This window comes from Crocodylus siamensis, chromosome 15 (genome assembly GCF_052110815.1).
Source record: "Crocodylus siamensis isolate JL-2025a chromosome 15, ASM5211081v1, whole genome shotgun sequence".
NCBI classification, from domain to species: Eukaryota; Metazoa; Chordata; order Crocodylia; family Crocodylidae; genus Crocodylus; species Crocodylus siamensis.
In genome coordinates, this window is record NC_143409.1 from 17,388,853 (window position 1) to 17,406,676 (window position 17,824).

General features: G+C 40.8%; 1 protein-coding gene across 7 annotated transcripts in view; it reads right to left on the reverse strand.

Annotated features, from left to right (window-relative positions):
• The window catches only part of ADAMTSL3 (ADAMTS like 3), a 369,750-nt gene that overhangs the window by 179,415 nt on the left and 172,511 nt on the right, over positions 1-17,824 (reverse strand). For 5 of the 7 annotated variants that reach the window (XR_016439382.1, XM_090029326.1, XM_090029327.1 and 2 more), the window contains 3 exons: positions 17,057-17,184; positions 13,588-13,633; positions 3,521-3,757 (listed from right to left, as the gene is read on the reverse strand). Coding sequence is in view for 6 of the 7 variants with exons in the window: in XM_090029326.1 (XP_089885452.1) it covers positions 3,521-3,757; positions 13,588-13,633; positions 17,057-17,184 (411 nt within the window). In the remaining variant the exon portion in view is untranslated. Of the gene's footprint in view, positions 1-3,520; positions 3,758-13,587; positions 13,634-17,056; positions 17,185-17,824 lie in introns of those variants that run through there. The other 2 variants (XM_090029328.1, XM_090029329.1) reach the window with 2 other exon arrangements.

Sequence of the window (17,824 nt, forward strand, 5' to 3'; positions counted from 1 at the left end):
TCTTAATCTTCAGCTCACTCACCGTCACTTTCCTATTTAGACACAAGCTACAGTTTTAACACTTTCACAGCTGAATTGTCATCAGCTCTTGGCCATCCAGCCAAAAGCTGAAACTCCAGCTGCTGAGATAGACTTGAGTTCATAGGCAGATCTAGGATTTTGAAGATAGCTACTAATAGCCTGGAGGGCTATAAAATAGGAAAATGAGAGACCAGGAACAGCTAAAAGACAACCAAATTGGGGAGGAAAGAACAGCTTCATGAGTGGAACATCAATACCACTTAAAAGGAGAGGAGTCATTAACACCAATTGAGTAAACTTTTGGGGAAGGTGCATGTGGTATGTAAGTAAACATGGTATATTAATTTATCCTTTCCAGTACTTTTCAACACACTTAAGGATTGTTTTAGAGTATTTCTAATTCCAGGCTACACAAGAAGGGAAGCGATTTTTAGTATAGTTCTAAGTAACATATAGTTTGTTCAGAAAGTAATCCTGATTAAGCCAAAAAGTAATATTGCCCATGGTGACCCAAATCTTGCCATGCACACAGGACACCCTAAATACTTGCTTCTCTACGCAAGCACAAGTTGCATTCAGCAGCCTGGACAACCCCATCCCCACTCTCCATGCTCAGAATTTTTTCAAGAAGAGCTGGCTCCTTATAAGGAAAATGTGAGGAAACTTGGCAGGTTGCAGAAAAGAATAGCTAGGACAATCATGAAGCCAGGAAGGATGCCCATCTGAATGAATAAAAGCCCACCTCCAGCTAAACTTAAAGGTGAAGTAAAGAAGAGGTGATGTGGAAGGTAGGAAGAGTTTATCTAAGAAATGGACAAAGCTATGGCATCACCTTCAATTATGCATGTTTGCCTTCTAATGATCAAGGCAGCACACTGTATTGGCCTCCTGCTGAACACCCGGCTGTTGAAAAGACCCACATAACACAGGAACCAGAACGCCTTTTTATATATTTGGATTGCCAGGTTGCCTTCTGGTCCTGGCCTATCCATGGTGCGCCATGGATTCAGCAATTCCACGCACTGATACTGCAAGGTTCTACAACTGATCGTGAAAATACTGGTCATAAGAAAGCTCCAGCTGGCTCAAGATGTAGCACCCCGCTTGCCAGCTACTACAGGCCAACAGTAAAATTTGCCTCTAATTCTATGTTAGTTCTTTGTTCAATACCAGATTAATTCCAATATTGGGTTAGCTGCTAATGTATACCACACTCAGTGGACTAGGCCGTAGCAGTTTGGGATGAGATAACTCAATAGCAAGAGTTGTATTCATCAGGAATCTGGCAGCAGACAGAGACTCACGTGTAGTTTTGAGTGCCATAGATAATGTTTTGTGATTGGCATGCCCTCTGCTGAAGAATTCCTGTCCATAAATCTGAAGTGTCCTATGTAGTACTACACTGGATGCACCTCTCAGTGAAAGCTTTCCTACACAGTAGTACCCTGTATGTAAGCTGGGAACTCTTCCCTGAAAATAAACAAAGAGAGCTAACACACATTTAGCAGCCCAATCCTGGATATATTGAAGTGCGTTAATGTATTTTTTTACTTCAGTCTTCCCAAATAAGAGCAGCTACCAGATGACAAGTGCAGTTGGCAAAAAAGGTAGGGAAGGACACAAATAACCTAGAGTAGTGGAAGAACAGGTTAGGGATTGCTTAGAGCAGCTATATGCATTCAAGTCAGCAGGGCCAGACGGACTGCACCCAAGGGGACTGAAGGAATTGGCTGAGGTAATATCAGAGCCATTAGCTATCCTTTGAGAACTTTTCAAGGCCAGGCGAGGTCCCAGATGACTGGAAAAGAGCAGAGTGCCCATTTTTAAAAAAGGAAAGAAGGGATCCAAGAAATTATGGCCAGTCAGCCTGGAAAGCTTTTGACACTGGTCTCCCATGACATTCTCATTAACAAGGTAAGAAAATACAGACTAGGTGAAAGTAATATAAGGTGAATACATAACTGGTTTGATCTTTGTTCACTACAGGTAGTCATTAATGGCTCCATGTCTAGCTGGGAAGAGGTATCAAGGGAGGTTTCCCAGGGGTCTGTCCTGGGACCAATACTGTTTATTATCTTCATGAATGATTTGGATGATGGAATTCAGGATACACTTAGCAAAACTGTGGATAACACCAAGTTGGATAGAATTGCAGACACCCTGGAGGGCAGAGCTAGGATCCAGAATGTCCTGGATTGACTATGGACCATTTTTCCACTCTATCAGATGACAGTCAACAAAGACAGGTGCAAAGGTCATATACATGGGACAGAAGAACTGCATGAATAAATACAGGCTGGGGAATGCCTGGCAAGACTGCAGTACTTCAAAGAAGGACCTGGGAGTTACAGTGGACCATAAGCTAAATATGAGCCAACAGTGTGCTCTTGTGAAAAAAGCCAACAGCATACTGGGTTGTATTAATAAGAACATCACTTGTAAATCAAGGGAAGTGATTCTCCTACTCTATTCAGCACTGGAGAGGCCTCACTTGGAGTACCATGTCCAGTTTTGGGCCCCATACTTCAAGGAGGATGTGGACCATTTGGAAAGAGTCAGCACAGAGCAACAAAAGGCCTGGGATTGGGGCCTGGGAGGCAAGATTTATGAGGAAAGGCTGAAAAAATAGGGTTATTTAGTCTGGAGAAGAGAAGACTGAAGGTGGATTTGATAAGTCTACAAATACATGAAGTGTGTTTATGGAGAAGATGAAGATGGGCTTTTCTCTCTGGGCATATAGGACAGAACTAGGAACAATGGCCTTAAGCTACAACAGAGCAAATTTAGGCTGGAGATTAAGAGGAACTTTCTGACTATGTAGGTGGTCAAGCATTGGAATAGACTACCTAGAGAACCTGTGGAATCTCCAGCCTCGGAAGTTTCCAAGAAAAAGTTGGACAGACACTTAGTTCGGATGGTTTAGTCAGGGATCCTCCTGTTTTGAGCAGGGGTCTGAACTAGTTGACCATGTGAGGTCCTTTCCAGCCCTACTTTCCTATGGCCCTAAATTCAAATGAAGCTTTCAATTAGCTTCACTGGGAGTAGGGTCAAAAACTTAACAAAATACAAAGCAGAAGTAAAATTGAATCAAGTGACATATTCTGAAAGATTTGTGAAATTGTGCTGCCATGACATGACTATGACAGGTACACTAGTGATTAAAAGACTAGCTAATTTCAGATTACAGGTTAGCTTTATTGAGATGATTGATAATTTTATAAACTGAAGTGTTATTTAAAAGAGGGCAGTTTTGGTGTTTATGTGTACACTAAAAGACAAAACTGACTACGATAGACAGCATTCAAGAGCAACTGTGGGCACCTGCAGAAATATTAACAGTCACGCTGTGAAGTGGAAAAGATGAACAAATTCAGCAAAGAACAACATTCTGGAAGAACAAAATCCAAATAAGTCTTCCTTTCATCTTGTACTTATATCCTAAAATAGAACAAAATGCTTCACATCAAAACACATGGTGTAACTGAAAACACTGACATACCTGACATATGCCACTGATGCACATATCCAGAGATTCGATATTACAGCGAGTGCCATCTAGTACTTTGGGGGCAAGCTCTACAATTAAGTTTTTCCCCAACGCTTGACACTTAAGAGCACAAGGTGCACTGGGATCATTATATACAGGAAGCCACTCATAAAAATGTCCTTGGTACTTGACATCATTGTAGGCTGAACATTGCTGTGCTCTAAAGTCACCAACATCTGAAGGGCATTCCTAAAAACAAACCAAAGGAAATCATTGTTAGAAAGAAAGCACTTTTTATGTGTGTTCACAGAATCTGATGTATTGTACAAAAACTGCTGAGCAGACATGACAAAGGAACTGGTTTACTAAGGCATACACCTCATATTGCAGGATCCTACCCTAAGGATTAAAACTTTAAACGGTGTTGACAGCAGGTGGACTACATTATTGATCACAACAGCTGTTCTACTGCTGTTCATACAGTACATTTAGTTGCTTAATTTTGGGAAATGTTAGAATGATGTTGTAGCCATGATGGCTCAGAAATTGTACAGGGCAAAAATTTGCTTCGTTGATAACTTTTATTCATTGGACCGTTGAGAAGAAGAATATTTTGCATTCGAAAGTTTGTCCAACTTTATCCCAACTCTACAGTTAGCCCAATAAAAGATATCATCCAAACAAATCCTTTCCTCTTTTAATTTTTTTTTGGCAGCAAAATCTGCTTTTAAAGAATACCGATCTTTTGAATGGTCAAAATGAGATCTATAATACCCTCCACTTCCATAGCTGTTTTTGTTTAAGGATTTCAAAGTACTTTATGACCATTCATTAATTTTCACAAGACTGCTGTGAGATAAGGGTCACTGTTATCTGCATCTACAGATAAAGAAATGAAAGTATAAAGGAAGTTAAAGTTCAGTGTCACACAGCAAGTAGATGGAAGACTTAGGCAGAAAGCCCAGAACTCCTGATTCCTAGCCTTGCCAATTAACTACAACATTTATTCTTTCTCATGGGAAAAGTCACAGTTTGTTTGTTTGTAAGTAAAATACACCTCAAATTTGTCATGACTGATTATGTAATTCTATTTCTAGTACTAGTAGAGAACTCAAGTTCTTTTTTCCTCAAGCAAATAAAGTTCATTTTTAAATATCTGAAATTCCTTATTTACAGTCTTTGAAATAAATTATTTTAAAGTTTTTTTCATTGTAAAATAATTCACTTGGGGATATTAGGATAAAGCTATGGCAACAGGAGTGTGTGTGTGTGTGTGTGTGTGTGTGTGTGTGTGTGTGTGTGTATTCTCTTGTCAGATCCTTACCCAAGTTCTTCTCCTATTAAAAATTATATATTAGTGTAACAGATCATCTCTCACTAAAGGCTCACTAAATGCTTGTCCAGTATCAATCACTCCATATGCTAAACTTAATGTGTATTCTTCCAAGAATTCCATCCACATATATATGCCAGATGTGAGGCTGATTCTAACAAAGTTTTATTTTTATTGGATAGAAAAATGAAACACTGACATGTCAACTAAACTCATGGAACTTGTTACTAAGTGTCAGCTAGCAAAGCTGCACCTGAACTATGCATCAACGCCGTTCATGTTGATGGATTTAAATCCCCCCTGGAAAATGCTAATGCATTTGCAACTACTCTACACAGCACTGGTTACAACTTGCAGTAGCTGGAAGAGAGATTTGGATGAGAAGGGTAAGCGTTGCATTCTGCTTATGAGTCCCTCTTACAGATATCACGTCATCCTCATAGGGTCGAATGACTTACAGAGGAGCTACTGCATTAACCTATGTCCTTTTATAATGGTCTATTTGTTTATTCTAAGCTTGGTAAGCAAGAGTAGTCAAATAGTGTTACTGACTTCTTTGTGCAACGTGTCAAATATCTCATTAAAACAATAAGCCCTACATTTTCAGACCAGTTTGCAGGGGTTTAGGCACACACTTCCAAAAAGTCAATGGGATTCATGCAAGCAAAATCCAGCCAGTGCTTTGAAACTCCATCTAGTGCTAAACCTTAAGGGAAAAAGTAGCTCAAAATGACAGTACCTTGTTTTTTGATTATGTTTAACATAGGGCAACTCCATTTGGTTGTTACGAGTCAAATTATTTTAAAAGCATACTATTAGGGAACAAGACTGAAAGAAAATTACTCTGAATCTTAGTTCTGTTCCCTCTTTAAGAATCTGCAAAGGCTATGCTGGAAAGTATCATATGCATACCTAGCCAAATTATTGTCTCGTTTCCAGAGGTGCAACTCCAGACAAGTTCCCTGGAATCACACCGTTGTTGTAAATTACAATAGAAACAGGCTCTGTTTAATCTGGTGCCTCTCACCTTCTATAGAAGAGAACATGTGGAATGGACAAGAGTCAAGAGACCCAGAATTTAAACGGACACCACACAGTTCTCTGATGATGCTCTACATCAAAATAAGTTAGCTTTGAACATAATTAAACACAGTATGCCAAACTAGACCTCGAACAGCTGCACAACCACATTTTCATCACGAAATAGTACAGAGAACCCCACCACAAAATAACCATGGAGTGATATCCTTAGACTTGGTATTAACATAGTGCCATTACAATTCATAATCACAAGTGCTGATGCTAAGCCATGACACAAACACCGTAATGCCAGCTGTCGCTCCACAATTATTGTGCATCTCCCACTGTTTTTATACAAAACAACAGTTATTCCCTATTCCCCCTCATTTCTGCCTGCTCTTCCTTTGTTCTTTCTTAACAACTTCAAGGGACATAAAGGGATCGTGGCAGATTTTGTTTAATTGCTCTGATGCATCTACATTAACATTTGAATGATGCTCAAACATAGCAGCTTGAAAGAGCCTCAGGCAGGATTCATTATTAATAAGAGCAAGTAGATTGCATTGTGATAATACCTAGACCGGTGATTCTCAGTTTTTTAAACTCAAGACCCTCCATAACTTTTATGAATTAAGTGGCACCTCATTTCAAAGACTAATTTCACCTATTTATTACAGAAAAAAATAGAGCAATACTTACATTGCAAAGAACGCAAATAGACCACAACATGTCAGAATGGTTTTGACACTGGATTTCTATTTGAAATTCTTGGGTTTATCTTGTGAATCATGTGTAGGTGTTTGCACATCTAACAGTGTTAATCTTACATGGCACCCTGCAACACACTCACAGCACCCCCCAGATACTGTAGCGCTCCAGGTGAGAATCACTGACTTACCATAGAATCACAGAATCATAGAATCCATGAGTCGGAAGGGACCTAGACAGATCATCTAGTCTGACCACCTGCCATGGCCAGGAAGGAGCACTGGGGGTGGGAGGGGTCATAAGACCCCAGCCAGACTTGGGCCAGGTATACACATTACACTTTTACTTTTGATAAGTGATCAAAAACCAGTCTATACCCATAACAGAGCAGAAATTCAGCACGTATAAACTGGTTTAAAAACGGTGGAACCCAGTATAAGATTTGCTGCCTCTCATCAAAAGATGTCTGTTCTGTTCACTGATCTAAACTACACCATGTACAGAAAACTGTTCAATATAGATGGATTCTGCCTCGGACTTTTTGAATGTCTCTACCTAGCCCTAGACACCAGCTAAGATCAAGGCCCTGTTCTAGACATAGGAGAACTATGTATAGTGATAAGATCTATAATTAAGCACAAAACATAGACAAGAGGGAATCCAAAGGGATGTAAGAGATAGAAGCAGAATGAACAGTATTTGGGTTTGCAAGCATCATATCAGTTCCTCTTAGTGAAGGGGAAGGGTAATGAAGGAGAGAATTAGGTAAACAGGAAAAAGGAGGGTAGATATGCAGAGGGAGAGATAAGGAAGTCTTGGGAGCAGGCTGAAGTGAAAGTATTGTAATGTGACTGTCCAAGAGTAAATAATTCATCAGCTACATGCGATGTGTCATAGGTTTACACTGAACAGCAGCATAATTAGTAAAGATTAGAGATGGATGCAGATAGATGGGAGATACACAGATAGAAAAAAGTTAAATATACTTGGACTAGAATATATATAAATCAGCTAAGGTGCTCTGAGCAGAACACAGGGAGGGTTAACATTGGATGGTTGGCATGTGAATGCCAGGACAAGGATTAAATGAGGTATTCTGAACAGGTGTGAGAACTATCTCCATGTAATGGAAGTATATAATGGAGTTTAATGAATTTATACATGGACAAATCTATAACTGTATAGTATTATTTCTGACTAGGAAAGAATCACTCTGGAAAAAGCTTAAGTGACTTTTTGGCATATAAAAATCATAAATTTATGGGGAAATGGCCCAAATAACTTATTCAATGAATAGGACCCCAAAAGGATTATCTTAAACACTTCCATATCCTGCACCTCATAGCATTAGAATGTAACAGTATATACAAAAATGGAAATATAAAATAGAGGGCTTAAGGAAGATTGAAAATCTCACTGAATAGCAAATAATGAATAGTTTATTTCTCTTAAGTATCAACAAAAAGATCAAAGCATACATACAATTTTTAAAAAATTAAGCAAGTGGCATCACAGGCAAGATGAAAACATAACCACGTGAATCATTTAGATTAATGATTCAAGCAATTCTTTTCTTGCTAAGACATCAAACTCATTTTCTGATTGAAATATCATTAATATTATTCTGGGACCTCCTTACGCTGCTTGAGTTCAGTGAACTTACTACTATTCAATTACAAATCCAGATGAAACTAATTTTCTGGTAAAATGATTCTTGTTCTTTTCATTAAAATGGCATACATATTAAGTTGTGCTTCGTTTGTATTCCTCAATATAGATTTTAGTGGTGTAATGTCTCATGTAGCAAAATTACATTTGCAGACAATTTTACGTAGTATATATACTGAATTTCTCATGTGGTTAACAAGAATACCTACACATGGAGAAAGAAGCTAGTATAAACTCCTAATTTTCAAACAAAAAAATTACTCATAAAATGGGACTCATTCTTTAAAAATAATAATTGGACAATTTTATTTTAAGAAGAGTTAGGCTAGAGGTCCTAAATCTGGATAAAGTTTGGTAAATCTCCTGGAACCAATGTTTCACAGAAGCATTCCAAAAAATCTGAAATCAAGGGGGAAAGGACTTTGAGAGATTCAGGGTAGATCTGAACCAGAACTGGGTACCAGACCTATGCCAGACATGACCCTTAAAAGCAGCTTCAGGTGCAAAAGTTATAAATATACAATTCTAGGAGACTCAGATTCAATATTTCTGTTTCAGCCACCTGTCATTTAAAATATAAAGTTCTAGGAAAGAAAACCTACTCCCATGGACTTCAAATGGCAACAGACTCATTAACTCCAGCTGGGGTCAGAATCCTACCTTGAAATCTTTGAAGACTTTTCAGATTCATAAATAGTCTCATGATAGATTCTCACAGTAATTTTGATTATACAACCTTTGAAATCACAAGTACCTGCATTAATTCTATACTTTGCTATTCCTACAGCTTTCCGCACACAGCCTTCTGTTTATTAAAATGTGATAGAGACATATAGGTCTTGTTTGCTTCTCAATCTTTCTACATAATATGTATTATTTTTGTTCTTTTTGCATCATGGATTCTGTATTTATTTCTGCTAGTATGGAAGCAATCACAATGCAGAAACTGAAATATGCATAGGCATATTCCTGTATATGGCATACAGGGTTTATTCAGATAAGAGAAACTACAAACGTATAATTGTCTATTGCTGTACTTGCTAGATGCATCTTGTTTTATAACATAGTTTAAAATTATTAGGTTTTTTGTCTGAACCTGGCATTTACCTTTTCAAGACACAGATGACAAGTAAGAGGCATTGCTAGTAGACTGGTAGGCCTTTACTTTTGTAATAGTAACTAATAGGGCTGTGTAAAGCTTCAATTGCTGATTCGATTCGGTGGAGATTTGGCCCAATTCGGCAGCCAAATCTCCAAATCTGAATCAAGCCAGGAGACCCTTTAATCTCTCTGAATCAAACTGGAACCCTCTGAATCAATTCAGAGAGATTTGATCATCTGGACATAGACACAGCTTTAAATGTTTTTTCTGTATACCTCAAGCTAGCTCGTGAATGCTGTGATGCTGGGGTGGATGGAGCGTCCCATGGGAGCGCATGGCAGGGGGTACCCAGCGTGCTGGGTGGTGGACCCAGAAGTGGACCAGAAGCACTTCCGGTCCACTTCCGGGTCTGCCGCAGAGCGCATGGGGGACCTTCCCCCGCATCCCCCAGCTGGTGACTGGTGCCTCCTGGATGTGAGGGGGGATGTGGGGTCTCCCCATGGCCGACTGATGAGCTGAGTAGAGTGCAGGGAGGAGGGGGTATCCTCCACACACTTGGCGGTGGACCCAGAAGCGGACCAGAATTACTTCCGGTCCACTTCTGGGTTCGCCGCTGAGCACGCAAGGGGCCTCCCTGTGCTCCTATGGGATGCTCCATCTGCCTCAGGATTGCAGCATTCATGAGCTATGCTTTGTACCCTGAGGTCTGTAGAAAAAACATTTTAAAAAGCTGTATCTACGGCCGAATCGCTGATTCTCTGAATCAGCATTGAACCTTCAGATTTCGGTTTGGCCGAATCAAAGCGGCACAGTGATCCAAATCAACGAATTGAATCATGGTCTCTGATTTGGGCCGAATCCAAACCCAAACCAAATCCAGTCCCTTTCACACACCCCTAGTAACTAACTAGGTTTGTTTCCAGGATCCAATTTTTGCATGTACTAGCCTTTATTCACTAATGGCTTCCACTAATTTCTGCTAGGAAAGATTTAGGTGATGGGCCCAATGGTGGAAAATCCATCCAAAGCTGGGATGTAGGGTGTCAGAGCAATTCAGGGTGTTCTTCAATGGGCCAGTACAGAGCTGGCACACCAGAAAATGTAGGTGGGGCAGGATGAGGAGTGGGAATGGCTTGGTTTCCAAGGGGATGTAGTGGTCCAACATACTTACTGGGCAGCTTCCAATGTCAGACCTCCCAGAGCCATGGTCAGACTGCAGCAGCTGCCTGCCCTTGGCAGAACTCCTGAGGTTGGCAGTGTTGTAACTGCCACCTGCACTTTCTTGTGCATAATTCAATCCAAAGGCACCACAGACCTCATTGGTTCAGGACTGTTTGTGTGAAAATGGTTTCCCCTCCCCCAGAATCAAAGCAGGGAGGGGAGGGAAGGGGAAGGAGACAAAACAAGTCCACAAAGTGAAACACAAGATATTTTTTTAATAATAAAAACATGATTCTGTTTTAATTATTTAGTTACTTGCCTTCTTCTGGGATATGCTCGCATAGCCCTGTATTTCTCCAGCAGATAATTGATATTAGGAGTTCACTGCTTGTCATGTAAGTAACCTATAATGATTTACGGTACATTTACATCCAGAAGGATTCCAAAGAGCTTTAATAGCTGCAAACCAAAGGAATGTAGCAATATCTGGGTGAAATGCAGCAGCTGCTTAACAGCAAAAAACACCACTCTGAATCAGTTTAGCATGAGACATGAAAAATGCCATATGCAACTCATTTTCAGACAGGTTGGTGTAAAAATGTATACATACACAATTTCCAACATATGATTACAATGACTGCATAGCAGCAATGGCAACTGCAAACTCAGATGTTCATTTATAGATGTAAACACTGAAACTGTGCAATATACACATTTTTGAACATTTGAGTATAAAAATCTGGGCCTGAGTGCAAAGGAAACCTGTGAAAGAGGAAGAAGGCAATGCAGTTAACCTCCATGCTTAGGATAAGAATGTCACAGGATTTCTCCTGTTCCAGGGTGGTCAGAAATTGAGTCTTGTACCTCATCTCAAAGATGACATCTCTGGAAAGAACATTACAGGTTAATTTATGATGTAAATGGACTTTCTAACCCTCCAAAATGTGTGATTTCCTAATAGTCTACACAGGACATTCTGAATCAGAATTGGCACTACAGGCAACTATACAGGTGCTCCAGGGTGAGGGAAGGGGGGCATGTGTTTATTTAAACATGGGGGAGACTGTGAAAGGGGAAGAGATAGCCCACCCAGACTTTCCCCATTACTCACCATAGGTGGGCTGATAAGCAGCAGCTTCAGGTGGATGCTGAGACAAGAGGCTCAGGCATGCCATTCTCAGAGCAGCCTGACTGGGCAAATCAGAGGAGAGAAAGGCAGAGCTCAGGAGAAGTGCAGGACCATGAAAAAGGGGCCAGAAGAGAAGTAGAAGAGAGAGAGAGAGAGAGAGAAAGAGAAAGAGAGAGAGATGGGCGGTGAGGAGACACTGCGGGACGCCACTGAGCAGAGTGGGGAAACAGAGTGCAGCGCACAGGCTGGCAGGAGCTGGCTGCATGCTGAGGCAGAGCACATGCAGGAGGAACACCGAGAGGGGGACCACAGACCACCACTGAGCATGGCAGGGAAGCGGCACGTGGCACTGAGGCCAGCAGGAGCAGACTGTGTGCCACCCTAGAGGCACTCCCCAAGGAACCCTGGGAGAGGGGCCGCAGAATGCAGCCGAGCCTGGCAGGAAAGCAACATGTGGCACCAAGGCTGGCAGGAGCGGGTGTGTGTGACAGAAAAGCCACACCACCAGGAACCCCCTGCAGAGGGGCAGAAGCTTGGGGCCAAGCTGGGCAGCAGAACAGTTGGTGGCATAGAGCCATGGGGCTGCAGCAGCAAGGGGCCAGTGCACAGTGGGGAGCAGAACAGGGCTACTGAGATGGGCAGCTGGAGTGACAGCAAGAGGGACCTGGCCAGACCCAGCTTCAGGTCAGACACGGCTGAGGTGAGGAGGGGTGGTGACCCATTGGAGGGTCCATATTAGGGATACGAGGGTACAGGGGGGAGCTGCCAAGCCCACAGAGCATAACTCATTAAAGGGGGAGATAAGAGGCACCCCACCAGGGGCCTGAGAAAGCATGATCCAGGGGCCATACCAGTGCACACTGATTGATTTTCACTGATGTTTGCTTTTGGGTTTTCCTTTATGAGAACACTAGTACCTCAGGATTGAGGCGAGTTCAGTTGCAGTGTCCTCTGTCTGTGGCCAATGGACAGCCTATGAGGAGCTGATGGCCAGGAGAGAGCATCCCTCAATGGTGGGACTTTCAGATGAGAAGTGATCATCTGTAATTGAGACCTCAAGACACCGACATCCGTTCTGGCCTTCGATGTGGTAAGGGTGGGATGAAGGGGAGGCTGGAGCCCCTCGAAGGAACCAGGGTGTGGGATCCCACAAGTCACTTGCTGGGAACTGTCTCCCAAGAAGAAGAACATCAAGTTGTGGCAGGCAAGCAGGAACAGCAACCAGAACACTCAGGTGGTGCTAACTCAGGGACCCACCCTGACGTCACCAGAGGTAGGGTGCCAGTCAAGTGGGGAATCAAGCCCTACAACACGTACCAGCAACAGAGACATATAGATCTTATTTGCTTCTCATCTTCTTTATACATAATATGTATATTTTTATTCTTTTTGCATCATGGATTCTGTATTTAAATTTATTTCTAGTAGTATGGAAGTAGTCACAATGCGCAAGTTGAAATATGCATAGGCATATTCTAGTATAGAGCATACAGGGAGTGGCTGTCAGGAGCCACTTTAATTAAAATGCCCACAGTATCTTGTGTATTCAGTGTCCCGCATTTCAAATCGGTGGAGGGGGTGCTTTAACTAAAGCTGAGTCAAGACGCATTAGTTAAAGTGCCCCGCCGACATTTTGAAATGGGGGGATACTGAATACACAAGATGGTTAGAATGCTCCAGCAGACTCCATTAAGTGAGTCTGCTCCAACGCTTTCTAATAAGAACACATTGGAGCACGTGTAAAAGTGCCCTAAGTTTCCAGAGAAATTATGTCCATTTTAGAAGTGCAAACTCAAAGCCTGATGACATCAATCGAATCCTTAAAATGTGGAATAATAGAGAGTGGAAAGAAAATTATCCATCATTAGATTTTAAACAAGTAGTAGAATATCTGAAACTTTACACATTATTTGAAGAAATGATGGAAGCAGTAAAACAAAATTACAGGTTAGACTCACATTGTTACTGCAGGTTTTGTATCGAATATTGCGACCTTCACAGTTCCTGAAAAACAGAATGCAAAGTGTTTGATCAGAAAAATCAGTAAGAAATCCTACATCTCTTATAACTACCTATTCTCTTGAAAATTGGATTGTTATTACTCTATTACTACTGTTATGTAACTTGTACCCAAAATATAAGGCTCAAACACAAACCTCCACAAAGCGGCCTGCAAATTCTGAAGGTTGCAATGCTATCTGTCCACAAACAACGCATGTTTTTCCTGTAGAGTTTCAAAATATCATGATCCCAACCTGCTACGAATGTTATGCAGGACACATTTACATTCCTGATGGAAATCAGTTGGCTTCACCAGTGTTTGTCCTGCTATATGTGGAAGGGGAGAAGATTCAGAAGGGAATCGCACTGTCTCGGCCATATCGAGCACATGACTAATGGGCATTAATTCCTCTCATTCCCTGTTTCAATTAAAAGTTAGATGATGCTGTTATACAGTCCACAGGAAATATTGAGAGGTGACAGTCAGCCATGGCTCTGAAAAGCTTTTGAAGTACTGCTCTATACCTACAATTTGTCTTAATTTAAATGAACTATAAATAAAAATATATATATTTCTTAGGTGCCAATTACATGTAAACCTTGAAATCTGGAAAATGCAAACTTTTGTGAAGTCTTTTGCTGACAACTGAAAGGGTTCCCCTTTAATAAAGAAATTATATTGCACTTTCCAAAAGTACTATATTCATTTCCTATGAGTACTGAGGGAGTTCATGCTAGAAGGGCCAGGTTTTCAAGAATTCCTTAGCCTTGTCACTTTAGGAGCAACCCCACTGACTGGGAGTTTGCATAGAGTAATCTACTACTCATCTCAGATAAGGGAGTCAGACTGTAGACAACGTAAATAGGTACAGGTAGATATTTTAAATAGCTTTACAAAAAATTACCTTGTAATTAAATGTAGTTTCTAAAATCTAGAAGAGTCACGTGAACAGCCACATAGTACTAATAAAAACTGCCTTCCACACCAACAGAATGAGTGGTAGCAAGCAGTTGCATCTCACATACCGAATTTACTTCTTTTTGCATCATTTTCAATTTGGCAAAAGATTATAAAAATATCCAATTTTTAAAAAAATCCAATAAAATGTATGAAAAAGTGATAAAAAAAGGCCAGGTTTCTGGAGGCTTGGGGCAAAACTTAACTCAGCTGATCCAAAGATGCAACCTCCTGGCTCAAAACATTGTCTTCAGTTCCCTACTTGCCCCGAGAATCACTGTGTAACAACATACACGCTAATTATGTTCATGCTGCATAAACATGTGAAAATGTTATTTCACAGCTTTATATTTCCTAGACATTACAACAACAATAAAAATACACAAAAAACTTTGAAACTATAAATTTGTCAAAGTATAGAAAACACATGTTTTTCCCCCCAGGGGAATACATTAAAATATTAATAAAAGAACACTGAAATTTATATTGCTACAATTTATTGCACTCATTTTACAGGCACTAACACAGTGAAAGAATATTGTGGCTGTTTGTTGAAAATGTTGGTATATTCAAAGAGTTTCTTGCATTCTGCACAAAAAAGAAACAGGAACTGTTTTAATAATGGTCAGCTTTAGCCATGGATTTCACATTGCCAGGACTTGAATGGGATATCACATTACAAGTCTTCATTAAGAAAAATTGATTTTCTGGCTATTATGCCATATAAAGTGAAAACCTAACAAAATGGAAATTTAAACATAATTGATACATGTTTTGAATAATGTAATTCAGGAGGAATTCAATAACAAAAGGAATTGTGGACCCAATACTGAAACTCCTATGCACTTCAGTAATCCTTTCTTATAACTACAGGCCTACTAGAAGGACTGTGAGATCAGGACCTATATTAGTGAGCTTTACACACATAGGTGGATTGAACTTAAAGGGCTAAAGTCAAACCCTTTTGTACAGTTTGGATTTATAACACATTCTTCATTAGAAACCGTTTACTCTCCAAGCTCCACAGTGGCTTATCCAAAACTGTGGTATGAAATTAGTGGGTGGTAGCTACAGGACTTCCTTTTTGGGAAGGAAACAGACCTCTCCAGCAGATGTGAAATGTTTTATGAGGCATTCAACAGATACCTTCTTCCTAAGTCTAATAGCACTACGTTAAGTTTATGAGGACACATCAGAGGCTACTAGGAACAGACTCTTCCTTGGCAATCTGAGCCAAGAAGTTTAAAACATCCAGTATGCCCAAAGTCTTAATTCTTTACAATGTATAGGTAAGCAGAGAATCTGAGACTACTGTGATGAAGACTTCTTCCCTCACCCCATCACTGCTGACCCAAGAGATATTAAGGAGCTAGTGCAGGATTAATGGATAGACTGCAATTTTCATAACATGATAGGCAGGCACGGTAAGAATTCAAGGTCTTCTACAGCTGTTCAAAAAAGCAACCCCCTACACACTACTGCTCATCTCCAGAAGCAATGAGATCACCATACTCCCTTCAACTCCTCTTGAGACAGCCACTTAAGGGAGTTTCTCCAGCATGGAGAATGGTTGTGCAATCAATATCCTGCATGTAGCACAATTGGTTGGTTTTGACTATAAGAACACCACCCATCTTGCCACTGCACACTGTGCAAAACATTCCACTGAATACATCTGCTAGGGACATACAAACAGGTATGCATGACATAGATTTGGACATCTACTTTCTAGTGGTGGGAACTTTGAGTAACATAAAATGAGTCATTCTTGCTTTTAATACCCCAGTGCAGAACAGCAGTTGAGCACATGCTTAAGAAGCCTAGGTATTTATCTAAAATGTTACTGATTCTTATGAAAACCATTGTATACAAGGTTATTTCGGTAAATGTGATATCTTTTATTAGACCAGTGAGTGGTTCCCAACCCTGGGTCGCAACCCAAATGAGGGTCGCAGGGGCAATGCCAGTGGCACTGCACACAAAAGACGAGCCACATGGCATGCCGGGCCCCCCGCCCCCAGCCACTGCTGCCGCACTCCACTCACAGCAGCAGCTCGCAGAAAAAAAAAAAAGCTTGGGAACCACTGTATTAGACCAACTAAATAAACTGGAAAAGATGTTCTTTGCAAGCTTTGAGGGACAAACACCCTTATTCAGGCATAAGAGAGTCACCTCTCCAATGCCTGAAGAAGGGTGCTTGTGCACAAAAGCTTGCAAAGAACAATTTTTCCAACTATTTAGATGGTCTAATAAAAGATAGCACATTTACCCAAAGAATCTTGTCTGCCCATGTCCTTAGACCAACACAGTTACAACCAACAACATATGATTTCACCATTATATTTCACCCCACTTGACTCACACGAAGAGAAGAAATAGTGTTTCACAAGACATTGTATCATAGGTGAAGGGGACAGAAAACCACAGCACAGCTGAAAAGGAAGATATAGATGAAGTGTGTAGCTAACCTGCCATTTAAACATCTCCTTAGAGAATATGAGGCTCCCCCTCCACAAGTCCGAGAGCAATCACTCCAGGCTCCCCAGGCATCCCAGCCACCTTCTTTATCTTCATCAGAGCGTGTAATTCTGGAGGTCTATAAAAAGCAGAGGGGAAAAAAAAAGCCTGAATCTGCTTGGAGTCTATTAGGTTCTTTCACTGATTATTTCTGCATAGAAGACTACTGAACTTGTACAGGGCAATGATATATTCAGAGATGTATGTTTAAGATTAAAGTCCTGTTTTGAAAAAGAACATTCAAAATTGCAGCAAGTTACAAATGGCAACACTATTGGAACGAGAGGTCATGAAGACTGGCCTCCTTTTCAGAGAACTGTATTAGCCAAATACCCTGGTTTGTTATCCACTGCTTACTTTATTACATGCTTTAGAACAGAGCTCCCAAGAGGCGTCCCAAAGAAAGTCTGCAAATTTTCTTTGTGCCACCATACTGTTTCCTATATTTTCTGGTATCAGGCGCATGTATTTTTGTGCATACATGCCATAATGCTGATCTGATGGCAACACCAGTTTCCATGATGAAGAATTCTAGATGCGTAAGAAATTGTTTCCAGAGAAAAGGAAAGGCTTGAGAGAGAAGTGTCTCTCGCACTTAAGGCACTGACCTGCAACTAGGGAAATGTAGGTGTAAGCCCTGGTTCTTGCTCATATTTCCAGTGTGACTTAAGACAAATCCCTTACTCTCTGTATTGCCTCCCCCTCTCTCTTAACACCAT